The following is a 26,934-nucleotide window of genomic DNA, read 5'->3' on the forward strand; positions in this document are numbered from 1 at the left end:
AGATGAAATATATCCAATAAAGTATTTTTAAAGTAAACTCTCAGACGTTTTTGTAAAAGAATTCATTTTAAATACAAATATCAGGCTTGTGCACACCCAATTTCTGTGTGGTTTTGCAAACTATAGTTTGATGGTCTTTTTTTTTAAAGCTAGACCCCAAAAAAGAAGAAAAAAAGAAGAGTACCATCATAGCAGCTATTAAACTTTATTTTGATATCTATAAATGATGTCCCATAAAGATAAATCATAAGAGCATAATTCATTAGAAACAGAAATTATGTTCCTAACATAAGGATGTTGGAAACAATACAGTGATTTTTAACTAGAGAAAAAACACATTTATTTATTTCCTCTGTGTCTTACCTTGAATTTCATGTCCACAAAGTAGTCTGTAATGATCTTGGCATTTTTCCTAGATTGCTTCATACAACTCATGTTAGATGGCTTTATAAATATGAAATAGGGCTTCAGTTCATGGGTTCGAGCTGCTTGAATAGCCTACACAGAAAAATTAATTGCACACTTAAAAACAAAAGTTCTAATTTCCTAGAGTCAATGTGAATGTTCTCAAAATTTCAAAGACCAGAAACTAACAATTATTTTTAGCCAGAGAATATTCTCATGTGTCCCCAACTTCTCAAATGTAAAAAAAAAAATGTTTTAAAAATTATGAGTGGGGGTTCTAGAATCAAATTAAGTTCAAATCATGACTCTTCCTCTTACTAGCCATGACACCCATCTTGAAATCTGAGAATAGGATTCTGTACATGATCTTGTAAGACAAAGACTCTCAAGGCAGATCAGCTCTGTTTCACCCTCACTTCCCTTTCCTCTTGCCATTGATACTACTGACATCCCCATACTGACCAGCTTTGACCCAAGTACGAACAAGTCTATTGTTCCCTGATTCTCTTTAGCACACAAGGTATGTTTTTAAATGACTACAGAAAATGCAAACAAAATACAAGGATCATAAAAATTGGGCCTACACAATGTATGTTCTTTATCTCACCTTAACTTGCTCACTCTTGCTCTATTCCATATATGGTCTCGGGAAGGTACGTATAGATATGACAACATAGGAATCTCTCCTCCTGTGTAAAGCCAACACCTTATTCCCTCCATGAGAAGTTACCTTGATGCCTTTGTGATCAAGGTCAAAGCAGGATTCTAAGTTTTCTTTATGGCAGCCTGCTCAGTTCTGTTTTTGTGTCTGAGAAACTAGATTTATTCCGCAATCTAAAGGCAGAATATTGGCAAATTGATCCTTCATGTAAGATCGTGGCCCTTAGAGATGGGAAGTGGGGTTATCCTTAAAAGACTAACAGAATGAAATGTCTTGACTATAACTGACAGCATGTGCACAAAATGGATGACATGCATTCATTACTTTGGGGAGATGGGAAACATTCCAGCACAGACCCACCTGAGGCTCTAAGTCCATGACACAGGTCTTCCCTTCATTAAGAACAGCTTGAACAGCATCCACACTGGTGCCATACAGGTGGCCTTTGTACTCACCATACTCGAGCATCCTGCAAGGGTGGGACAAAAAAAACACCAAGAACTTTTTCTACAAGTGAAATATTAGTAGTAGTAACATGAATAGAATAACATGTGTGGGCTTTGCTAGCACAAAAAGAATTAGTGGGTATTTGACAGGAGAAAAAAATATTAGGAGATCTAGGACTTAATGACTTCTCCAAATTCTCTATATTTGCAATTTGATTCTGCTCCCTCTCATAATCCAATGATTGGTGGACTAGTATATTCATTTACATTTCCTTGCTTAGTTCTTCAGAAACAAAAAGAAGTTACCTCAGAAGCTTTGGACAATGCATTAAAATAGGGAATCTATTTTGAATGTAGAACAACCAGAGGCAAGAATCAGATCTGAACGTCTAGTTTACCTGTGACTATACATGAGGCTTTCAAATGTTTCCTTTGACACATAGTGATACTCACGTCCATCCAGTTCGTAACTCTTTTTGGAACGAGTAGTATCTAAGAAAACAGGAAATTTTTGAAAAAGGTTTTAGAATCTTCAAAATGTTTTGATTTACTACTAATATGCATTTGGATAAAGACTATTCAATCAAAATAAATAAATGAATATATAAACACATAAATAAAATGCCAGAACCAAAAAGAAGGAGCCTGAATTGATGATAAGAAAGTAGAAGTTATCGTATCAAAATCAGTTAATCTATAAAGTTTTATTAAGGACTCATGGTATGCACAAGAATGCATTAGGTATTAAGCCAGGATAGGGCTACCCTCAGGGAAAAACTGCTCTTACTTCACAACAGGCACTAGCGAATTGTACACGAGCCCTAAGATGCCCAAAGGCCCCCAGGTAGTAATACCAGCAATACCTTATGCTTAGGCAGGTGCATTTTCCAAGCTTTCGTTTCATCCCTCACACTCCTTGTTAGGTGAAATATTATTATCCATACTTTACTGGTAAGTAACTGAAGATTTTAGAGAGTAAGTCACTTGTTCACGTACATAAAACAAGTGAAAAGTAAAGTTGAAAACAAGAACCTAGGCATTCTGACTCCTCCTAGACTAAGGTTTTCTACTACACCAGATTGTCTCAGATTTGAAATGGAGAAGGCCGATGACAGTATGCAGCCTTGCGCCAATGCATTAATATCCAAGTGAGATGGTGATCAGTTTTCGGGATCTTCAGGAGGGAAAAATTGGTGGAGTCTGGATTGAGTCTGCTTCTTTGATAAGACCACTTTACTTATGGATTCTTCAACTTAAATAGCACCTGGTATAGGACATAGGAGTTCACCAAATACCTAAAAGTGATTCACTGTCTGCTCATTCATTTGTTCAACTAATGTGTACTAAGTGCCTATGGTCCAGCTGTCATGTTAGGTTCTTAAAACATAAAGATCAGTAAGGCACAGTTAGTTCCAACTCTGTGTCCTATGTATGCTGCAAAGCCAGTCCCTTAATTTGCATGACAACGAATTCTCCTTATTCATAAAAAAGTGTGTATTTTCATTTGACAAAGTTTAAGGATGAAATAGATCAACATCTGATGATATCAACACATGGAAATGACCAAGTAGGAGCTAAAAACAGGCCATAAATAATAAAAGGTATTGTGGATATTCAAGGGGCTCAAAATGCAAATGTCATGTCGGAGGGTCATGCTTGTTTTTTCTTTATTCAAGCCTCTCTTCAGATCCTTAGAGTTCCTACAATTATGCCAGTTCTCCTATAGCTTTGTACTGAAAAAAATAAGTCTAGTAAAACACTATAGCTCTCAGATGATAGTAAATTATGTTAATAGAAACCAAAGATGTCCCCTTCTCCTTGGCTTCTATTGGACTATATTTTATATGGTATGTTCAAGTCTGTGAATTGGTACATAACCTGAGGTATTCGTTTTATGCTTACGTCTGTTCACTTAAGTTAAGAAGCAAAATATGGACAAGACTTTCTCACTTTGAATGACGGCTCTCCATTCTTCTTACAATTCTTCTATGTTCATTGGGCATTTTATTTATTGAAATATAGTGATTTCTTTTGTAGTTTTTGTTTTTGAGGTTAATGCCCATTCTTATGTAGGTAAACAGTACTTGGAAAGCACGACCTATGGATGTGATTATAAAGCAATGTTGTTTTGTCTTTACCTGCCCTTCTGTGGAGAAAGACCTTCTCCTGTCCCTGGATGAAAACTTAGCCATTCCCATGACTCTTCTGATTACTCATAGGTTTAAAAAATGTCCATCATCATTCATGTTACAAAACTCAGTTTCAATTGAATAATTAAAATCCCATTCCCATGTAATAATCAAAATTATGAACTCTGGGGGCGGCCAGATGGCTCAGATGGTTAGAGCGTGAGCCCTGAACAACAGAATTACAGGTTCAATTCCCACATGGGCCAGTGAGCTGTGCCCTCCGCAACTAGATTGAAGACAACAAGCTGCCTCTGAGCTTCCAGAGGGGCGGCCAGTGGCTCGGTTGGTTAGAGCGCAAGCTCTCAACAAAAAGGTTGCCCTTTCAATTCCCGAACCTGCATGGGATGGTGGGCTGTGGCCCCTGCAACTAAAGACTGAAAACGGCGACTGGACTTGGAGCTGAGCTGCGCCCTCCACAACTAGATTGAAGGACAACGACTTGGAGCTGATGGGCCTTGGAGAAACACACTGTTCTCCAATAAATAAATAAATAATTTTTTTTAAATTATGAACTTTATATATATTTTAGGCATCTCCTCCCCACATCCAGCTCAGACTCACTGTACCCAGGGAATCTGCAATGAGGAAAATAAGTAAAATTCGCTTCTTCTTTTCCCTTTCATGGCATTTCTACTGCTCATCCCCCAGTTTTATAACTTCCAAGGCTGGAGTGCAGAGAGAGAGGAGAGGAAACAATGCAGGACAATTCTTACTTAACTGATGCTGGCTGCTATTGGCTCCTTTTAAACTTGCCAGATGTTTAAATCTGGCTCTTTCTATCTTAGAGGATGTTGGGTTATTTTGCAAACCTACCACCACCGCTGAGTATCTTAACTCCATCTCTATTCCAGCTAGTCATTTGTGATTTCTTCCACACCCTGAGGTATTTGGGGGTTCACTTTTGGCCTCTTTCAGCTGAGACTTCCTCTTGGTCAGGAACTAAGACAACTCCAGGCTGACTTTCTTCCACATTATCCACCCACATCTGGTCCTTGGGAAACATCACAACACTTTTGCTGTGACAGACTCTAACAGGCAGCAACTTCCCAAACTACAGCCATTGGTCACTTCCTCCAAGCTCTCATCCTTTAGATTTTTGGAGGTATAATTTGACACCTAAACTGCTCTTTAAGTGGTTTCCCTAAGTTCCTCCATCTTGCCTGAGGAAGCACCCTCCCTCACAAGTTCTTCCCACCATATATGGTATAATCCTACTTATAGATTTACATAATATTATATGTGCATATATTAACATTTTTTAATTTAAAAAATAAGATAAGAGCCAAGCACAGTACCAGGAAAATAGTAAGTACTATCAGCTATTATTGCTAAATGTTAGTTTTCCTGAAAGGTCATCTATAAGATCATTAAGAAATGGAAAAAAGACAAAGTCACCTTTTAAAAGCCTAGCTACCTACACGTCAGTAAATCAATTCCCTCTATTAAAATAAATATAGTTAGCAATATTAAGAACTATCCCTTGTGTCTTATATTTCCACAACAAAGATGGTATAACTTAGTTAAGTGAGATCAGTATATCTGCAGAGGCAAAGAAAGTTTTACCAAAATTCAAACTGCTATGAAAGAAAAATTAAACATACGTGGCACAGCACTTTGAAAATGGTTAGGATTAAGCTCAATAAGACGTCGTCTCAGTTCATTTACTCCAACACCAGAAGGTCCTAAACACATAAAAAAATCACATACAGAAATCATTAGATATGGATAAACATAATTATGTGGTGAAATCATCATTTCAGCCCTTCCATTAAAGAAATGTGAGACCAAGATTTTAGGGAAATTACTTAGCTTCTCTTCTCATGAATTGGAATGACCCCAGAAAACTCTCGGGAGTTTTCCTGGTAACCTGTAAAGTAACACACACTTCTTCAACATTCAGAAATGAGGTGAGGACTTGCAAGAACCTGTCACCCCAGCAAACTTCATCTAATGTTGGACCCTGGGAGAATTTTCTGGCCTCATTTCAGATAATCTGAGACAACTTGCCTTTTCTCTTCAAATGAATTTTCATATCATGTCACAACCTAGAAATCAGGCTCCACAATGATCGGCCCTGTGACTTCTAGAAATCAGGGGCACATTTCCTGACACATGGTTGAGTCAACACCCCATGTGCAACTGGAGGCAGGGCTGACGTCAGGGACATAGAATCTGTGCAGTTACCAGGGCCCGCGATTAGGAGACTGCACGTGGTTTAGTGTTCTTCTTTTGTCACGCTGAAATTCTTAATAATTTTTGAGTATGGGGCCCTTGCATTTTCATTGCACTGTGTCCTACTGTAAGTCATGTTGTTCTGCACTCTGGGGGCCTGCCTGGATCACAGCCGGAGTACACAAAGAAGACCACAGACCGCAGTAAGAAAGATGGCAGTAAGACACAGGTTACTACTACTGCAGGGGCCAGCTTCGTGGAGATCTTGGTCCAAAAGCAGATCACCCCAATGCTGTATTTTCCTTAGCACCAAAGATACAGTCCAGAAGATTTTTGACACTTTCTAAAGGAGATGATTACAAATTTCTTAGGAAAATGGATCTTAAGGGATTTTTTTCCCTTCATAATACAGACTAATGATCCAGTCTAGGAGAACCTTCATCGATGCTTATAGAACAAATTCTAAACAGGAAAAAAATATATCTATATCTATCTATCATCTATCTCAGTTATAACCTCATCACAATACAACTTGTTATGACACAAATTCAAGTATACCATGCATATCACATTCAATTGTAGACAATAAAAGCATGATATAATAAAGGTTTATTTATAAACACACACATATAAAACAGGCTTTATTTATATGACAGTCCATAAAGAGTTCCACTTTACCACTGTTCCCAATGCAAGACTATTGGATCTGGAAGGAAAACTTCACTATGGATGAGAAGAGACACTGCCTGCCTGGACATACCCAGGAGTACTATGAGGCGGTGCTTGTCGGAAGGGCGTCGCTGGTACCTCACCACCTCCTCGTAAGCGGCACCCACTGGACTGTAGCAGCCGCTGGCGCAGCCCCCACTGGCGCGCAGCTGGCTGAGGCGAGACTTCCTGCGGCCAAGGCGCATGCTGCGGCGGAAACCAGCTGGGGAGCGTGGAAACACACAGAACATTAGATCCAGGGCACGAGAGATTCCATCTTGCATTCAACCCGATGGAACACGCAGTGACTGTGATCCAAAAGCGTTAATTAACATAGTCAATGTCTGTCTGACAGTAGAAGGTCAGAAGCAATATGAAGGAAAAATGACAAAATGCCCCATATGTTACCTCTAAGTGGCACCCAGCGTCCACTATGTGTCAGGCAGTGTACCAGGTGCTGGTCATATAGTGGTCAACGAAGCCAACCCCGTTTCCTCATGAAATTTACATTTTATGGAAGAGCAGAGACAAAAGTCAACAACCACAAAAATCAGTGCCTAGGAGAAGGGTCAGTGGATACAGTTGATGGCGTGCTTCTTCAGGTAGGTGTCCGAAAAGCTGAGGTTGAGCAGGTAGGTTCCTGAATGAAGTAATGGGGCCAACTAAAGAGGCATCTGGGGGGAAGAGCAGTCCAGGCTGAGGGAACAGCAACTGCAAAGGTGCAGACAAGGGAGCATGTTTGGAGCCCTTGGGGAAGAGCTCAGAGGTCTGTGTATCTGCGAGAATTGAGCAGTAGGGACAGTAGTAGGAGATGGGGTTGGAGCGGATGCTGGGAGGTCACACACAGGGCCCCCGTCAAGTGTTGGGTTGCGGTCCAAGTGGGATGGGAAGTCACTGGATGGTCAAGTGATGGGTGTGACATGATTGGATCTATGTTTCTGAAGAATTCCTGCGGTTGCTGTTTGGAGGATGTAAACTTAGGGAGAGTACGTGCAGGATCGGGGGAGAGCTGGTAGGAGGGTACTGCAGTCCCAGACGAGGAAGGAGAGTGGCTCGGGCCAGGTGGAAGCAATGGAGCAAGCTTATTACTCACATTTTCCAGATGGAAACACTAAGACACAGACAGGTTAAGACACGCACACAGACAACTATGTGATCAGAATTGGACATTTTAGTTCTGATTTCTGAACTCCTAGACTCCTGCTTAATCTGCCTACCAAACCACAGGGCTTCCTGGTAATTACAGAGCTATTCCAAGGTCTTCTCAGTAGAGGTAGGCACTATGTGGGTATAACACACACACACACACACACAACTAAAGTTATATCTATATATGTTTAAAACCATGACTTCATAATACCTACAATGCCATTCAACACTACAGAATTCATTGTAGCCTCGCCCCCTTCCATACGAGTAACTACTTTCTCTAACAGTGAGGACACTGGCTCCTACTATCCTCAGTACATTTACTTACTGTATCAATTAAACAGTACCTGTGTAGGGTAGGGGATGAACGGTGTCAGCAGCCTGGCAGAAAGTGTCAGAGCCCAAGCTGGGTGAGGGGGGCCTCTCTGTAGAGACTGTGAGGTGTCAGGGCCCAAGTGATGGCAACTGCCCTCCTCACTTGACTCTGCTTCCGACAGCCTGCACCAGGCTGTCATTGTCCCTGCACAATGCCCTCCTCACCCTGCGTAGGCTCTGATGCCCCACTGCAAGCTGCTTCTTCCCCACCTTCATGCAGATGCCTACCCTGTTCAGACTACTTGGGGCTGAATTATTTTGGAATGGATGCAGAAAGTTGCCCCTATGTTTCCTTTAAAAACTCCAATGATTCCAACATGAGTTCAGGCCCAGGAACCGACATTCTACTTTACAGGCCCTGCAGCCCTGCTGTCCTCCCACTGTCTCATGGCAGAGGAAGTCCAGCAAGGTTTTAAATGAGTGGTGCCTGGTCCTTCAGAAAGCTCTGCCCAGTGGACAGATTATGAAAATGTGGCCATAAAAACTAAGTGTAGTAGTCAGAGAACTGGCTTCTTTAGAGTAAGATAAATATGTTCTGGAATTGTCTGGAAGAAAACAAGACATTTGTGTTTGATGGATAACAGATATCCAGGATTATCACTTTGTGAGGGGTGTAAATGTCTGTTACATTGTTCTGTACACCTGAAACTAATTAAAAAAGAGAGAGCTAGAGAGATTCAGTGGAAACCAGATGAATTACAATGAATGATCAACACACCAGAATATTGATAAAACAAACAAACAAAGGATAGAGGGAGACCAGAACAAGGAATAAGTTTGGAAATGCCCATAAGCAAAAAATTCTTTCAGACGAGGGTCAGCTGGTATGAATATAACTTAGCAAGTGACAAAGACCCACCTCGTATTAATCATTACCTACCGATAAAGAACTTCTGACCATAGCCAACAAATTCCTCCTTGTCTGGAACACAGAGAATGGCAGGAGCAAATATGTGGAAGAGGAGTTTACTTAGAACAGATGTATGAAATTCTCTTCAAATCTTCAGTGACATTATTTCAATAGACGGCAGCACAGCTGAATTTAGCCTTGAGTGGCTTATTGAAGAGTATCTTAAGCACTTTCGCACCAAACTAAATAGAAATACTCTTCAGAATTTTAGCAATACACTGAATACATTCTGTCTAGTATGGTTGGGAACAAAAACCTATTTAGGCTTGTTTAAAGTTATAAGATATTGAGTCATTATAAAAACATAAAAATTTATGTGTTTTTTTTTAATGCCTAAAGAAAACTGATTTTAAAAAAAACATACAAACTGCCTGTGGCTTTAACTTATAGATATGGATTTCTGCAGGTCCTATAATTAATCTCTTTGTTAGAGATAGGTGTTTTTTTTTCCCTTATAAAATGGTTCTTTCTATATAAAATTAACATTTGCTCTATGGCTGCCAATAGATTCTGACTGTCCAAGAATCTGAGAGACTACAGTGAGGAAAACTGTGTCCAGTGGCTCCGAAACCTCTAGACCTAATTTAAACTCCTGTTTCTGCTTTCATTGCAGCCTCAGAAAAATTATTATAAACTACAGGGAAAAAATGTTATAAAAATCACTTATATTATTATCACTTATGTTATAAAGTGCCTTATAAAAGTCATTTTCAAATTACTTTTTACTAACATATGGTCCTTTTCCCATACATAACTCTATTCTCATCATTTAAATAATATATAAAGAGCATTTGTTCATAGAATAGATATGACATATTTAGTCTTTTTTAACTTTTTTTTATATATATACAAAGAAAGCACACCAGTATCAATTCCATCTTCTGGTAAGTAAACACATTTTCCTAAGTGAATTATGTCAATATGTTTAAAAGGAAATGTTTACTTAGGGATATAGTCATCAAGCTTAATTATTTTCATTATTTATTTTTAAATATTTTCTATGACACTGAATATTTCATCATTGATTTCACCCTTAAAAATATTGTGTCTTATCTTAAAATTTATCCTGTTAAATATTCACTTTGAGGCGCTGAAAGATCTTAAACATAGCTCTATTTGGCTTACGCAGGAAATGAAAACAAACAATTACCTTCTGAAAGTTCCTCTGGATATTTGGGTTAATGCAAAAAAAAAAACAAACACAAAAAAAAAACACAAAGACATGAAAATGTTAAGCCTTTGAGAAGATCAAGTCTGCCATCAAATAAAGACAAATGACAAAAGTGAGAAACTCAGGTCACCCTTAAAGAAAGTTGTAACTTTGGTGAAGTGTGGCAAGGCAACTGAACAACATACAACTGGGCTCCCAGAAACTCATTTGACCTGACTGCTGTTCAGGGGACAGCAACTTTTTCTGCAAGTTGTTTATCTAGACTCCCTCTGAAGGGAGGGAGCCCAGTCTTTATCCATGGAGTCTTTATCCATGAAGACTCCTCTCAACTTGGCATGAAATGACACTTGAAAGAGAGAAACTATAGGAAGGCAACTGCTTTGAGTCTCCTCTCTCCTCCTCTCCCAGAGGCCACATTGCTACAGTCCTGTGAAGTGGAGGAAGTGGGGAAAGGGCACAGGGGCGGATGCTGCAGCAGCCTCTGGCCTGAGCGCCCTCCCTGGGTCCAGGCACACATTTCCATTTCCAACTGGCCCCTTGAAGACAGGTGGAGCTGAACATATTTATTTGTGTATGAGAAGAGAAAAAGAAATTGCCTTAATTGAACTAGGGATAATATGCCAAAGCAATTACAGACTGATGAAATGGAGAAAATGAGGAAACACACACTTTGAAGTGGGTGAGTAATAGTAACATACCCCACAAGGTTTCCAGTTTTTCAAAAATATTCTGTGGGATTTATGTTGTTACTAACGATGTCAACACTATTTTGAGGGGACAGATACTTGATGATACCATGTCATCAATGATAACAAATAAAATATTAAAGAAAAAATCATTGATTCAGTATTCATACCTCACTTTCTAGCTTATCTACTCTGAGTAAGGAGTAGACAGAATGTATGGAATAAATAATTCAGTAACTGCAAGGTGATGTCTTTCTTCTGTTCAAATGTCTCTCTCCATGATAACTATCTTCTAAACCACCAGGCTTTTCATGTTACGTCTTGTGAAAACTTGCATCACTATTGTGTATTAAATAACTACTCACTTATACATGTAATGAGCTTTGTTCAGCAGGAAATTCAAAACACTGTGCAGGATGGTATCATATACTGCAGGACATCTAGCATTCCTGATTCCTACCAATTAAAGGCCAGTAGTGCCTCTAATCAATGTGACAACCAAAAAAAAAGAAATACCCTCAGAGTTCCAGAATGGCCCTAATGAGGAAGGTGAAATTTACAATATCTCGCAAATATACTGTTGATGTATTTAAACAATTATTGTATTATATCCATAAATATGTGTTTAAATTATACCAAAATTCGAAATACTATATACATTTTAAAATAAGTACCAAATATTCATGTTTTACTTACCAGATTCAAATATTTCTTCATCTACGGTTTTCCATGGAGGCAAAAAAACAAAAGTGTCATTATGTTACTATCCATTCTGAGTCTGGAATTTAATGGTCTACTTCTTTGACCCTATGCTTCTGCACACATACCAACTTTGAAATGTTTTTCCCAAATCAAGGCCAAGTTCATGGTTTCTCTGTGTCATACATAAACCTTAAACGAGATGCATGGCATTAAGCAATTGGGCCATGATGACAAGCATGGGTGCTACAGGAGCTTAAAATAAATAAATAAAATAATGAAATAGAAGGGAAACGAATAAATAAAATAAAAAAAGAAGGTTGGAGGGAAGGGAAAGGTAGAATGTCACAGAAGCTCATATAGATTGTCATTCATTGCACAGCTTTGCTAGTAGAGGGCCTGCAGGTGTAGGAGGGAGGTAGCCTCCCTCATGATTTGGGGGTCCATAAGCCAGGGGAGTGTGGCAAGGACAATGAGTGTAAGAGTGATTTGATTGTGTAGGCTAATTTAGGCGACTAGGAAAGAGTTGCTATAAACCAACTTTCTCATCAGTGAAAACAATTTTTGTTAGCGTTTTAAAGAGATATTAGAGATTAAGAAACTAGAATTTATATAGAAAGCAACTTGAAATTTTAGCAACATTACCCATGTACGCATCCTTGGATAAGCCAATGTTGCATCTAAGATATACTCATATATGTGTGAAAAAATATATTTATAAAGCTATTCATTGTAATATTGTTTAAAATTAAAAAGATTGGACACAACTCAAACATCTACTAATAAGTGTTTGTATAAATGCACAATAACTTATTTAGCCAATAAGTTATTTAAGAAAATATGAGGAGGTTCTTTATGTACTAAGATGGAATCAATTCCAAGATATATAATGTTAAGTAAAAAAGCCAGGAACAGAACAGTTTGTATAGCATACCATTAAAGGGCATATGTATTTGTGTTTTAAAAAAAGAAAGGTGAGGATGAGGGTGGGAGAGAGGAGAAAAAATATACATCATTGCTTTATCTACACAAATTATGTCTGGAGGGATATGGAAGAACCCGAGAGCATTTATTGCCTCAAGAAAGAACACTGATTACGGCAACAGGGAAAGAGAGGAACTTTTCACTGAATACAGTTTTGTAGTTTTGGAATTTGAAATATGTGAATGGATTGCCTCATAAAAATTTTAAATTAAAATTATAGAAATTAAAATGAATATTACTGAAAGTTTTTAAAAAAAACAGAATGTGTACTTGGAAAAATAAATATAATACCAGTGTTATTCTATAGTTATTCTGGAAAGTATATATGAATCTTTGAAATACCCACTATTGAAAGATTTCATGTTGTTCTTTAGTTTCTAAAAACTAAACTAGCTGTTTGTTAAAAACAAGACAACAGTCCCAAAATGAAATCACTTATGTTAAGCACCATATCACCAAATTGAGACATCCTTAATTACAGTTTTGATATCTCCTGCCTAATAGTTTCCTGCCATCCCCTAAAAGACAGTGACCTTGCCACCACCAATCTGCTTTTTGCTAGTATAACTTCCTTGTTCCTGCTCCCTTCTGCCTATAAAAGTCTCATTTTGTACAGCTCCTTGGAGCTCCTTTCTGTGTCCTAAATGAGATGCTACCTGATTTGTGAATCATTGAATAAAGCCAATAAAACTTACTCGATTGAATTACGTTTTCTTACACCATAAAGCCAAGACAAATTCACCTATCAGGCCAAAGTCTCTCCAACTAATCTCCCAATAAACCCTAGTGATTCTTGAGCCGGACTTAGTCCTGCCACTGAATATGAAAAACTTTTTCCCAATTTACAAAAAAATTTAAGTATGGAAATGTAAAATTTTTTATATTTTTCTCAAATATGGAACTCCTACTATTTATCTACACTAGAATCTACCAGAAGGTGATATCAGACAATAACAAAACATATATTTTAATTTTTAAAAATTTGATATCTCAATACTTTATAGTATTTCACAAAGAGCATGAGCATTTCCAGATGTTCTACCTGAATGTTACTGAATGTAACACCTGAGTGTTACTAAGTGCTGCTGTGACCATTTCCAAGATATTGCTTTCTAGAAGGTTGGTTTGGAGCCTGGAGACATTCCCATAGCAGTGCTTCTCTTCTGAGTATCAAAATCACAGAAAAAGGAGGTTTGGGTGGGTGGGGGATGGAAATCATTTTACGCATTTCTTCCAGAGGGAAGGTCTGTGGCCCCGCTGGCCAAGTCTGTTACAGACTCTGTAGCTGAAGTGGTTCATAGTTTTTCTGGTGATAAATCTATCAAGAGGAAATGTTACCTGCTTCCACACATTTCTCATCAATCTTCATGTCATCTTCTATATAAAAGAGCATAGAAAGAGAAAAATAGAATGTATAATTTGTTAGCATCACAAACAAAATTCCCTATGCATAGGCTTATATCAGTAAAACTCAGACCGTCTTATATTGTTACTCTTACAACTATTGCTCACTCGGGAGAAATAAAAAGGACTCTACTGTTTTAAATAAAAATATATGATATGAGAGGCTATATAACATAAAACAGTTAACACTTCAAAAGCATAAGCTTTTGAATGCTAGACAAATTCATTTACCTGTGAGTCTCAGTTTTCTATCTATAAATGGGGATGATAATAATACTTACCGTATAAGATAGAATAAGTGAGATAATGCATGAAAAGCTCAAGCACATGGTAAGCACTCAATCAGTGTTAACTGCTTTTATCTCTAGCTTGGGGATATATAAGAGAATAAAAGGATATAACTTTTAAAACCATTCATCCTAATACTCAAGACCCTTTCCATCATGACCCACACACAATGTTAAGGCTATTGTCCACTTCTGTTTCACATAACATATATCATTACAGCAAACAGCGTGGGTTCCTTCTCTGTGCCTTTGCTTATGCTATTCCCTCTGCTTATAATGCTTCAAGGTCCATCTCAAACACTGATTAAAGTGAATATCCCTGCCATGAGCTGAATTTGCATTTTCTTCCTACTACCGTGAATTCTCTGCTACGGCACATCTACTCTCCCTTGTAATATGATCATTTAGGTATTTGCCTTATTCACCCTTCTAGACAGCTCCTGGAAATCAGAAACCGTCTTAGTAATATTTTACATAACTTACAGAGCTTGGTACAATGTCTTAGACATAGTAGGTACATGATAAATTATTTATTAAATTAAATGGAAATTTCCTTTGAATATCAAAATAGTTGACTTGAATATATATTCAGAAAAAATATCTTTTTTTTGAGTGCTGTAAAAAAAAAAAAGTTCTGGTCACTTGTGCTTGGCACAGTGACCAGAACGAGGTGATGAACAAATAGTGGCTGAATAGGAGTTATGCAAGTTCAAAAAGTGCAAATTATAGTCTGTATAATAAACTATAGTATCATAAAGTAGCACTTACCACCCCCTCCTTAAAGAGCACATCACTAATTAATGTTTTTCAAGAAAATATGAAAATTTTTATGAAGTAATACTGTTTTATAGAAGGAGGGGCCCAGATAAACAAGTAACATAGCTGAGATTTTCAACACTGTCATTCAATTCTTTATATTCATTTAGAGATTATTTTCCAGGTCAGTCATTAGTAACAACAGTGAATTCACTAGTTCCTAGGATGCAACCAAAGTTTGTTGTTCTTTATAAAAGGCAAATAAAAGCTCAACTGTCTTTCCTGTTTTACAGAGGCCAGGGATTCCAAGGAAGCCCTGATCTTTCAAACTTGTAACTCTGATCTGAAAGGGCCACGGATTTTGCTCTCTCAATATCAACAACTCCACGGTATTGGTTGGGGTGGCTGTTAAGGACTGATTTGTGTCTCCCCTCACCCCCAGGTTCATATGTTGAAGTCCTAACCCCATTTGGAGTTGGGCCTTTAAAAGGGTAATTAAAGTTAAGCGAGGTCATGAGGTTGGGGCTTTAATCCAAAAAGGACTGGTGGCCTTGGAAAAAGATCAGATCTCCGTCTTTCTCTCTTTTTCTCTGCGCGTTCACAGAGGAAAGGCCACGTGAGCACACAGAGAGAAAGTGGCCATCTGCAAGCCAGGAAGAGACCTCATCAGAAACCAATCCTGCCAGAACTTTGATCTTGAACTTCTAGTCTCCAGAACTGTGAGAAAATTAATATCTGTTGTTTCAGCCCCCCATCCGTGGTCTCTGGTTATGGCAGCCCGAGTGAACAGGACAGTGGGCTTGTTACCAAGACCTCAGAGACCCAGGCCTCTCAAAAGGAATCCCATCTCCAGTATCAGGGATGAAATGGGGTTGGTGGCCTAGGAGGCTGCTTTCCTCTCTTCTGTCCCCTTTCCACAAGCAAACAGCATCTTTCTGGCTTGCTTTTGTGAGTGTGAGTGAGTGACATCTAATGAGTCATCTGGGAGCCTGGGCACAGAGCAGGGGAGAGGTAGTAACGGGAGGTCCCATTTGCCCTTGAGATAGGAGGTTCGACCCAGACTACACTGTTTGCAACTTTTGACATATTCTTACCTTATTTGAACCTCAATATTTTCATCCATAAAATGGAAACAATCACAATTTCCTCAGGTTATTTGAAAGACAATGTATATAAAGCAGTTGACACAGAACTATGTGTGGATCAGTTTCACAACTTCGAGTTCTTACCATGTGCTGTGTTAGACTCTGGGACTACATCCTGCAAATGGTAGTTCTCCTTTCTTTTATTCCTCTCAGTGTTAGGACAATTATACTGTATACATACAGGAACACATTTCCTTTGACTGACATACAAGTAAGAGCTTAATATATAGCTAAATTGAAATGAAGTGAAATAAGAAGACTACAGGAAGTTTCTAGGAGTCTTTGGAAATGAGAGTTTTTTTCCAAATACTATTTCTTACCTTCTTCCATAGAAATCGCTGGGTACAAATGATTGAAGCAGAAAGAGGGAGAGAGAAAGAGAGAGACAATACACATATTAGTATATGCTTAGTTTCTCAGGTTAACTTACCTACAATAAGAAAAGCAAAGTACCAAAATTATAATAATTAATATTCTGGGCTTATTCTCTAGAAATTAAGTAAAAATTTAGTAACAAAATGGTAAGTGAATATCCTATAAAAACTAATATATTCATGAGCCTTGTTGGAAATGGGGATCTACTTGCTCTGGCAAATCCTACTTGTTTCCATCCCAATAAACTATAAAAGGTTGCATTCTACTCACTTCTAAACTAATATGCTTAGTTCAGCATATTTTAGGAACTCATATCTTGACTGGAAGAAAGGAAGGAAGGGAAGAAAGGAGGAGGAAGGAAGGGAGGAAAGAAGAGATAATAACTATAAGTGCATCTTCAGTCAAGAACTTTTTAATAACCTTCTGCAAGCTAACATGGACCTGGAATTTTTTAATAACTCTTGATTAATCAAAATGCCTAAACTCTTGACTCAGTTACCTGTTCCTGAGATTTTTTTTCCCCCTATGGTAACATTTAAGCAGATCAGGGAGATGTAAAATAATATTTATTACAGAATCATCTACAACAGTTAAAAAGAAAAGAAATGATCAAATAGTTTAGAAAATGATTGTGCTCCATCAGAAACATCCCTGTGAGAGGTGACTGTTTAAGTCAGTGGCTCCAAACCTGGGGTTCCTGGATTTAGAGATCTGAGACGGTAATTATAGGGTCTGCAAAGCTAATTTCAGGAAGGATTTTTCAAAGACTCTAATTATAAATTGTACTTAGGCTCCACGAGCAAATTAAATGTCAACCCGTGGTTATACTAGTTGTCAGAAACTAATTAGCAGCTTTATTAGCATGTGCTTTTGAAAAATGAAATGGAAAAAAAATGAATGAAAGAAATATTTAGATTTGTTTTGGTAAACAAAATTTTTCAAAACCCAAGGCAAATAACTAAAATATCACTATAAAGATTATACCTTGAGAATCTTTCTGATAAAATGTTAAGTTAAAATAAAGATAAAAAACGGTATTGCAGCTGTTAATGTAACCATAAAAAACATGCTCCCATAACTGGAAGGTGGTATGAAAATATAGCCAGTGTGAGGAATTATGAGTGTTTTCTTATTTCAAAAATGTCTCTATAGTTGACATCTTATCTTTTCAAGAGAAAACTGAGAGAAAAAATAGTTTTCGGCTTAGAGAAGTGAGAAATAAAGTGGGTGAGGACTTGCTGTGGGCAAATCTGTGACATTCATACCGTTGCCTGCTTTAGTGCCCTTCCAGCCCCCTCTCTGTGCCCCTCTTCCTCTTCCTGGGGCCCCTCCCCTTCATCCACTCCTTTCCAGGTGGCTGATGGAGGTCGATTTCTGAAGGCCCTCACTCAGCAGGTTTAAGCTGGGCTTTGCAAGCGACAGCAGTCTATTAAGGCAGTAGGTAGTTCACAGGATTTGCCACCGGGGTTCCCTTTACTAACCATCCTCCCACCCCATTTGAATAATAAATGACCTGGGCTTTGAAGGCTGAGGACACAAACAGGGATGAAAGCCTAATGAGATTAGTCCTCAAGGTCTCAGGACAGAAAGTGGTGAGGAGGCTTGCTTTACTAACCTTTCCCCTAAACTGCCATATGAATAATACTGTCTAGCAAACAAATTACATTCATTCCCTTGTTTCTTCATCAATGGCACATACACTGTCAATCAGAGCTTCCAAACAGTGTAAAATTTAACTCCCCCAATGAGAACCCAAATGAAGGTTTGTGTGCAGCTCTGCAGCTTTGCTCTGCCAGTATGTGCATGGATTTGCTAGCTGGAGAGACCTCAGAGGACTTCACGTTGGGGAGTGATCACTGAAGCTGTCACCAACACAAAACCATTTTGCATTTTCATAAACTGAAAACTCTTCTAAATCCAAAGGAGTGAATGTCCATGGAAGGATTTCAGATGGCTGCCAGGGAATGTGGGGCAGTGGGGACATTTAAAGATCCTTTCTTGGGCAGGAAGCCAGCCCTGGGAGGGGGAGCCAGTTTCCCATGATGCAGTTCTGGGTTTGAGATATCAGCATACTCACAGATGGTTGATTTGAGGTGGGTGTGAGGTTGGTACGGCTGAGACCACCAGAACGCTTGTTGCTTCCTGTGCAAAAAGAAATACACTGTGAGAAAGGAAAAAAAAAAAATCAACCCAGATTAATTAACCCAGGCCAAAGATCCAGGACAGAATTTTGCTGCCTCCAACCAAATGAAAAAGGAGATTTTTTCTCCAAACACATTGTCAGATGTATTCTCTAAATATACAGCCTTTCTTATATTTTCCTGCCTCCTGGGGTATTTTCAGAGACACACTGGCAGTGAAAATCTGTCCCATGCCTAGTTTACAGGTCACAGCCTTCAGTAAAGGACCGTCGTAGCTTTTGCCTCCTACATGCTGCCCTCTTCATCTGGTCTCAGAATTTTCATAGCACATTCTGCTTCCCCTCCCAGGCTGTGGATGCCTCTACAGCTCCTTTAGAGCCACATGGATTTCAGTCCCTTTTATTGTCTTTATTTGTGCCTTAATCCAATAAACTGTCTGCTCCTTGCAAGACCCCCACCAGAGCCTCCTCACCACTTTCTGCCCTGGGGACTAATCTCATTAGGACTTTATCCCTGTTTGTGTCCTCAGGCCCCAAAACTCAGGTCATCCCTTATCCTCTGCACTTTAATCCCTTTAAGACTCATCCACCAGGCAGCCCTCCCTGCAGCCCTTTCAGGCACACACCCTGGAACTCTCAGACCACAGCCTCTGCTTTGGGTGAGCGCTTCACATTCCAGCTCTTACAAAAAGCCAGGTCTCCCTGAGGTCACTGCTTTCCCTGCCCCTTTGAAGAGGAGGCTCTGCTCTCCCACTCCCAGGGGTGTGCAGGTAAAGCAGCTCTGGGCGCAGGGGACCCCTGATGTGTAGATTTTGCTGATTTCTGTAGTCAGTCCTCTCATTGTGGCTGGTTTCAAGCTGCCACCCTGATTTCACTGACCGTGGATGTGAGAAGTGCACACATGGGTTCTGTTAGTCTGTCCAGCACACGTACCACTGCTCATGGCCTTCCCTCCCCTGGCCGGCAGGTGGGGTCTGAGTCCTTGCTTCTCATGACCATCTCCAGACCATTCTCCCTCTCCCCAGAAGCTCTCAAATTTGACTATTGTACCCCCCACTCTTCTGGTAACTATTCCCGGATACTTCATGCTCTCAACACTGTCCTGTCATAATTCCCAATGATTGTATTAGGCACATAAATGCCCATTCTAACATCCTGGCCTCTTGGTTCCTTCATCTCCTCGCTTCCAATGTCCTTCCCCTCATTCTACGATAGCCTCCGCCTCTCACTGTCGTACCCTAGAGCAGGAGTGTCCAAACTGTGGCCCGCGGGCCAACTGCAGCCCGCTATCCATTGTTAATTGGCCCGCAGCAAATTCCAAAAATATATTTAGTTTACTTAAATAAACCAGGTGAGGCAATACGTACTTCACCTCGAGTGAGTGGCCTGGCTGTTCGTGTATTTTACTGCATATGGCCCTTGGTAAAAAATGTTGAAAAAAGTTTGGACACCCCTGCCCCAGATCTTTTCAGAATCAATAGCTGCGATTCCTAATTTCAATTCCCAGCATCACTTTGTTTTACCAACACCTCCTGTCTTCCCAACCCCCAAATCTGTTGACCCCATAGGATCTATAACCCATTGATCTTACTTCCTTTTCTCTGATGCTTACTTCTTCAGCTCCTGCCTTAGCAGCTCAAATATCATGTTCGTTCCTTCTTTATAGTCACTTCCTTGGCTCTTTCTTGATTTACTGTTAAATCCAACTCTGTCTAATCTGGACCTGCCCCCAAAGAAGGTGACCAGAGTCACTTCAAATTTATGACCTTTAACCTTAAGTGGACCCTTCACATCGGTCATACTATATTTACCTAATCCATTTGCTTTCCAGTTCTCGTAGAAATTTCTCAAGCTTCCTCCTTTTTCCTTCCCAGTACCTCCTTACCCACCCTTACTCTCGGCTTATGACATTGCTTCTTATTTCACTGAGAAAATAAGAACAGTTGGAAGAGAACTTCCACAAGTTCCACCATATCCTTCACCCTCACCTGTGCCCCATACGCTGGACTCCTGTTTCCATCATGTAGATGAATGGGTTTTGATCCTATATATAAGGCCAACCCCTCTACTTGTATACTGGGTCATATCTCCTGCCTGCTCAAGGCTATTCTCTTCTCTTTCTCCTATGTCATAAAAAGTTTCCTTCTCACTGGATTATTCCCACTAGCATTATTTACCCCATCTAAAAAAAAATTCCCATACCACTCCACTTTCCCCTCTCATTATTTCTCCATTTTTCTGCTCTGCTTTATACAAGAATGTCTCAGAGTTTTCCACGGTCATTGTCATTAATTTCTTCAGATCTCACTCTACAAGGATTTTGGCCCCACTGCTCCCCCGAAGCACTTTTATCAGGATCACCAGTGACCACCATATTGCTAAATCGAATGGTCAATTTCAGTCCCCTCCACAGCAATGGACATAGTTGATCAGAAGACTATACTGTCTTGATTTTCATCCTGCTTCATTGCTCATTTCTTCACAGTCTCCTTTGCTGGTTCCTTTTCTTCTTGATCTCTTAAGATTGGCTGAGCCTTGGACCTCTTTCTATCTTCTTTTTACCTTTGCTCACTCCCTTGGACCTCAAAAGCACAAAAGTGAGGGTGATAGATTGAGATTCAGTAACTGAGGTTTCAACTCAGCCTTGAAAAACGAATAGAGGGAGTTAGGACGATAGTTTTAATTTAGTTTCCCATGTGTTTTCTCTCTTTTCTAGCTGATGTGTTTATTCCGATCCCCTTGGTATTTAAAATGCTTAGGGCATATGGACAAGTTGACATTTGGATTTATAAACCAGTGTGTGTGTTCGTCCATCTGCTTGTGTCATCTCTTTATCTCATCTTAACTGCAATAATGGGAGCATGAGAAAACGTTTTATTTCCTGATGGCTCAGTCCTGAGTCCAGGAGTGATAACTCTTCCTTACCTCTTTAGAAGGTGGTTAGAAGGGATTAGGCCAGCACAGGAATCAAGGTCTGAGATTTTCCAGGCCTGCCACCAGAGGGCATCATTCTGGTCCACGATCTGGAGGATGTCCCCCTTCTGGAAAGGCAACCCGGCATCTGCGCAGGGGATGGTGGGATCCTCCTGGGGCCAGTACTCAGTCATGGCACGAACATACATCTGGCAGGAGGTGCATAATGGCACCGTTAGAAGAACCCTCGCCCATGGGCCATTAAGTCTTAAAACCATTTCTCCACTCCTCCCTCTACTGTGCCTATCTGTCCTCTTCATCCTCACCATAAAGAAGAACTTGGCTCTTGAACTGAGTCTATGAGTTGCGAAAAAGTAACTTTGAAAAAGAAAAAGAATGTCTTAGCTCTGAGAAGTTTTTATTCAAATGTTCACCATTCTTGATGTTACTGCTTAACTTCTTGGTGCCCCATCTCCTTGTATTGTATTCACTCACTCATTTGCCTCGTATGTCATCAGTATTGAAAAATACACAACAGAGTATTGAACAAATGTTCAACACATGATAGAGAACAGCCGTATGACACAACAGACTTAGTCACTGTTATCGTTAGTTGAGGATTCACTGTGTGTGAGGAAGGCGGCTCAGTAAGTTCTTACCATCTTCTGGTTGTTAACAGGAGGGTCAGAAACTGGAACCACCTTGAACATGATAGTGCCACGAGACATGGCCTAAAAAATGTCAAAGAGGGAAAAGTGAGAAATCACAGAGCTCATTGGGTTCCTGGGGTTCAGCGCATGGAGTTACAACTCAGCGTGTCCAGGTCTAATGGGGACCTCTCCACTGGGACTTTTACAAGGGTGCAACAGCTGAATATCACCACCCGGGAATGGAAATGGAGAAGAAATTTAGCTCCGCTTCTGCCCTGCTGTGGAGCTCCAGAGTCTGGTCTGCTAAAACCCGCACTGAGGCCTGGCCTCTCCCAGAGACCCTCTGTCTCGCTGCCAACAAGCCCACCCGACTCAGCAAGGTCTTCTTTCCACAGGCATTGGGGAAGGAGATGAGCTGTGGGTCTGACTTTCCTTCCTCATGCTTCAGTCAGTAATGACTTCCTGAATACCTGTTTCTGCACCAGACAGCCCAGTCTGATGGGGAAGATGAGGGGCTCCCAAATCTTCTGGAGGGACAGACAAACTTCCAAGCTAATGGTGGAAATGGGGGGGGTGTCAATATATGGAGGAGACAGAGAAACTCTCAGCCTGATGGGGGAGGTGAGATTCTTCCTGTTGCACACACCGTGACAGGTATTGGAGATCCAGAGATGAACAAAACCTTATTCTCACTCTCAAGAATTTCACAGTCCCGTTATTCTGGCAACTCCACAGCTGGCACCAGAAGGACTGAGGTGGAAGCATGTGTGTCTGAAATTAACAGTACTCTAAGCTCCCTTTGTGGTATCTTATATACCACTCAGAATCTTATAGCAGTGGTTTGCAAAATATTTAGGTGCTTGGTATACTCCTTATAATACCACCCCTCATCTCAGTCCCTGAGGCATATGAAAATCTAGAGTCCCCTCCAAGAACCCAGTTTGAGAACCACTAGTCTACACAATATACAGTAATCGACTGTATCTCCTATCAGGCCCCACACTTGGGGTGTGCGTGGGGGAAGATAGGCATGCTGCTATGCCACTGACAGCGGACTGTGTGAGTCAGGTAATGTTTTGAAGGATGAGAATGGGGACCTAACAGAGATCAAAGGCTCATCTAATCAGGTCAGAAAATCCCCAGTTCAAACCACCAAGGACAGTGGCAGGGCCAGCCAGGATGTCTCCCTCCCCATATTCTGCCCTCTGGTGACTTCTTTCCTACCCCAAAACTACCTCAAGGAAGGTGTTCAGCAGATTTCAGCTGTACAGAAATGTTCAGGATTGAGGGGTGGTTTGCTCAGGTTCAGACTCGCCTTCACAGTCTCACTCTGCCCACCTAGGCTCAGTTTCCAATGGAGCAACCAGGTGGTGAGGGAAGCTGGAAGTCTTCCTGAGGCAGAAAGAACAGCTTGGGTGGGAAGTCTCCCAGTAGGGGCCAGACTTCTGGGGGTGATGAGGACAGAGGGACGGCCACACAGAAATCGACAAGGTCAGGGGTCTGGAGAGAGGAAGCTGCAAGGGGATCAAGTCCCCTTCACAGTACAGGGCACACACCGTGGGCTGGATGGGCTCCGTTGAGCCTTGCATTACGTTGAGTTATGAAGAAGGCAAAGAGGACACTGTTACCAGAATATGGATCACTTGCTCCGGGTCCAGTCCCTCAACTGAAACTCCATTCACTTCTACGAGTTTGTCTCCTACATATAACAGCCCTAGGCAAACAGGAACACACAACAAAGAAGGGTACAAATAAATTGGCAAAAAATAGAGGTAGCTATCCCAAAGCTATTTAACCAACTCGCTAGCCGAAGCATGCTCTGATATTTTAAAATTTATTGTACAATAATAATGGCAACAACAACAATACTAAAGCAAACTGCTTATTCCGATTTAACCACCACCCAAGCACATGAAAAAGGCATTTTTCCACCTTTTCACCAACACTATTAAGGTATTAACTGATGGTGATATTTTCATTTTTGCTAATCGGATGTTGTAAAATGGAACGAGAACGTGAGTTAAGAAGAAAGCACTAAAAATAAAGATGTCAGCATCATGAGAAAATGATAAATAAAAAGGAAAAGGGGGGCATACTTCCAAAGAGAAACTGTGGAGAAACTTGGGGGTTAAGATTCAGCCTTGAGAAATATGAGGTAGAAGAGTGGAGCTACCCAGGAGAAGAGAGAAGAAGCAGGAGGAGGTCGTCCACCAGAAACCAAGGATGATGAAAATTTCAAGGAAGGCATGGTCAACAACATCAAATGTGCTTGAGAAGTAGAAATAAAAGTGGGGCTGAAGGAAGGGCCAACAGACTTAGCAACGAGGACCTCCTGGGGGTAATTACTCTAAGAATGCTGGGGTAAAACCCTGGGCCAGGTTTCCAGGACCACGGTGAGGACGGGGGCAGCAGGTACACACCTGCTCTTTTCAGAAGCTCAGCAGCGAGAGGAAGGACACCCGGTTCACTGGTAGAAAGGGCCAGCAAAAGGTGTTTCAGGATGGGGAAGGCCGAAGGACCAAGTGACGAAAGAAAGTTGGGAACATAGAAGGAGGCCAACCTGGCCTTGAACCCTGACCCAACCTGTGACCGTGAACAAGGTAGTGATTTAATCTCTTGACGCCTCAGTTTCCTCACCTATAACATAGGATGATACTACTTACCCTTGTTAGGTTGCCATAAGAATCTAAACTTGAGAAAACATTAGTTTGATGCCTAGAATGGAGGGACTCGATGAAGGAGGGGAACGGGATTTCTCTGGAATATTTATTCCTTCCTTCTTAGTAACCAAGCCATGGAACTTATTAAATCCCTGACCTTAGTTAGGAAAGGGGGTTTACCCTGGAAAGAAGACTAAACAATCAATGGTTTCCTCTTTTTCTGGCCCCACTGGTACCCTGCTGCTCCAGCTTACCACTTCTCTCAGCCAGCCCACCGTGAATGACTCTGGCCACCAGGATGTCCCCTGTCATCTCATGGCGCTTGATGGTAGCTCCCTGGGGAGAAAGTGGAACCCCTCTTTTAGCTTATGTGACCATTTTTCCGGTGGCTTCCCTCAATGTAGCTCTGGTCTTTCAGATGAGGGACTTCATACCAACCCGGGCCATACCATGCCATCAAAAAGAAAAGGCCGTTAAACCGTGGACTCCTTGTGGTCTCTATCTAACCACACAGACATGAAACAATATTTAGATTCTTTCCAAGATAAAGAAAGCTCCCACAACACAACCTAGCCAAAGGGACTATTCTTAGAGAATCAAATGAATGCCTTCCTTCGCTTTCCATTAATGGAGGAAAAAAACTTAGGCAAATACACTGGAATTGAGTCAAATATATGTACATGCCAGAAAGCCAAATAATAAAATATACGTCTTATCTCTCACAGCTCTTTCAAAAAAGAAAAACACTAAATGGAAATCTTTCCTAGTGAAAACATTACAACATGTAATGCATTTGAAGTCACAGGCAAAAATTGTTAAGACACAGTTTAGCCATCATTATCATGGATTCCCCTCACATTTTCTGAATGCCTCAGACTATATCTATGACTAGAGACAAGAATATCGCCCAAATAACTACTAGAGATAACTTAGTTTACAATTAATCCTGGTATAATTCTAAATGAAAAGATAAAACAATTTCCTTACCAGGGGCTGTTGGTTTTTCACCAAACAAACAATCTTCATTGCTTCCTCACTTTCGGGGATGTTGTCTGGCAGTGGAGGGAGAAGGGGTTCAAAATCTTTCTGAGCTACAGTGTCATGGGCACTGAGCAAGGCCTGGGAACAAAGAAAAGGTGAACAAATGTCACACACAGGACACACCCATCTAGAAGACAGTGACTCGATACTACGTAAAACATATAGCAACAACCAACACATACATGCCAGGCGCAGTTCTAGGAATTTATGTGGATTAACTCCATCTTCAGGATAATGCTATGAGGAGGCACATTTATTGTCCCCATTTTACAGATAAAGAAACGAGACACAGAGGTTAAGCAATACATATATATTCTTGGATTTCTGCTAAAATGTATTATTCCGCCACTTTCTCATTTCCTGGAAACCCATGTAACCCATGGTACTCCTATGATCTTGAACTAAAAAACAACTTTTTAAATATTTTTCCCTAAGTAAGACAGAATAGGGAGGCAGTAATCGAAACATCTTTCTGGTTTCATTTGCCAGTGACACCCATGTGGAACAGAATGAAAAACCATAGTTCCCTGGTTTAAGATATGATCAGAGTTCCTAATAATGACCCGTGATGTTAAATTTTTCACTTCATGAGGTGGAGAAGCAGTCATTCTACAGCCCTGCCTGAGATTGGTGGGCAGATCTTCATTGGAACTCAGAGAAAATTCTCTAGGGATATCTTGGGAACTACAAATTTTGACTCATAAATTCTATTGCTCCAAATGCAGACATTCTCCTAAAGTTCTAATTTGTTGGTAGAATAATTTCCAAGTCTGTGAGTATTAAAAGGTGGCTTCTGTTCTGCCATCACATGTTCTTCATATACCACCCCCCACACACAGAGCTAATCATCATTAATACTGTATTTTCCAAATACCTTCACACACTTTATCCAAAACTTAAAATATTCCCAAGATGGAAAGGAAGGATGCTACCCTGATTGCCCCAGAATTTTAGAGGGATGATGGCTTTGCAGGGGGTAAATAAGACACCATGGAAAGTTCTGGATGT

The 26,934-nt window shown here is 40.4% G+C and overlaps 1 protein-coding gene across 1 annotated transcript in view; it reads right to left on the reverse strand.

Annotated features, from left to right (window-relative positions):
* Positions 1-26,934, reverse strand: part of MPP4 (MAGUK p55 scaffold protein 4) — a 40,209-nt gene that overhangs the window by 1,853 nt on the left and 11,422 nt on the right. Inside the window, exons 5-20 of the mRNA XM_074340224.1 lie at positions 25,873-26,004; positions 25,140-25,221; positions 23,854-23,939; positions 22,235-22,306; positions 21,588-21,784; positions 18,600-18,664; positions 16,468-16,485; positions 13,894-13,932; positions 11,569-11,589; positions 10,166-10,180; positions 8,986-9,027; positions 6,634-6,804; positions 5,303-5,383; positions 1,911-2,004; positions 1,427-1,535; positions 364-498 (exon numbers count right to left, since the gene is read on the reverse strand). Coding sequence (XP_074196325.1) covers positions 364-498; positions 1,427-1,535; positions 1,911-2,004; positions 5,303-5,383; positions 6,634-6,804; positions 8,986-9,027; positions 10,166-10,180; positions 11,569-11,589; positions 13,894-13,932; positions 16,468-16,485; positions 18,600-18,664; positions 21,588-21,784; positions 22,235-22,306; positions 23,854-23,939; positions 25,140-25,221; positions 25,873-26,004 — 1,359 coding nt within the window. The remainder of the gene's footprint in view (positions 1-363; positions 499-1,426; positions 1,536-1,910; positions 2,005-5,302; positions 5,384-6,633; positions 6,805-8,985; positions 9,028-10,165; positions 10,181-11,568; positions 11,590-13,893; positions 13,933-16,467; positions 16,486-18,599; positions 18,665-21,587; positions 21,785-22,234; positions 22,307-23,853; positions 23,940-25,139; positions 25,222-25,872; positions 26,005-26,934) is intronic.

Source organism: Rhinolophus sinicus, linkage group LG01, assembly GCF_036562045.2.
Source record: "Rhinolophus sinicus isolate RSC01 linkage group LG01, ASM3656204v1, whole genome shotgun sequence".
NCBI classification, from domain to species: Eukaryota; Metazoa; Chordata; class Mammalia; order Chiroptera; family Rhinolophidae; genus Rhinolophus; species Rhinolophus sinicus.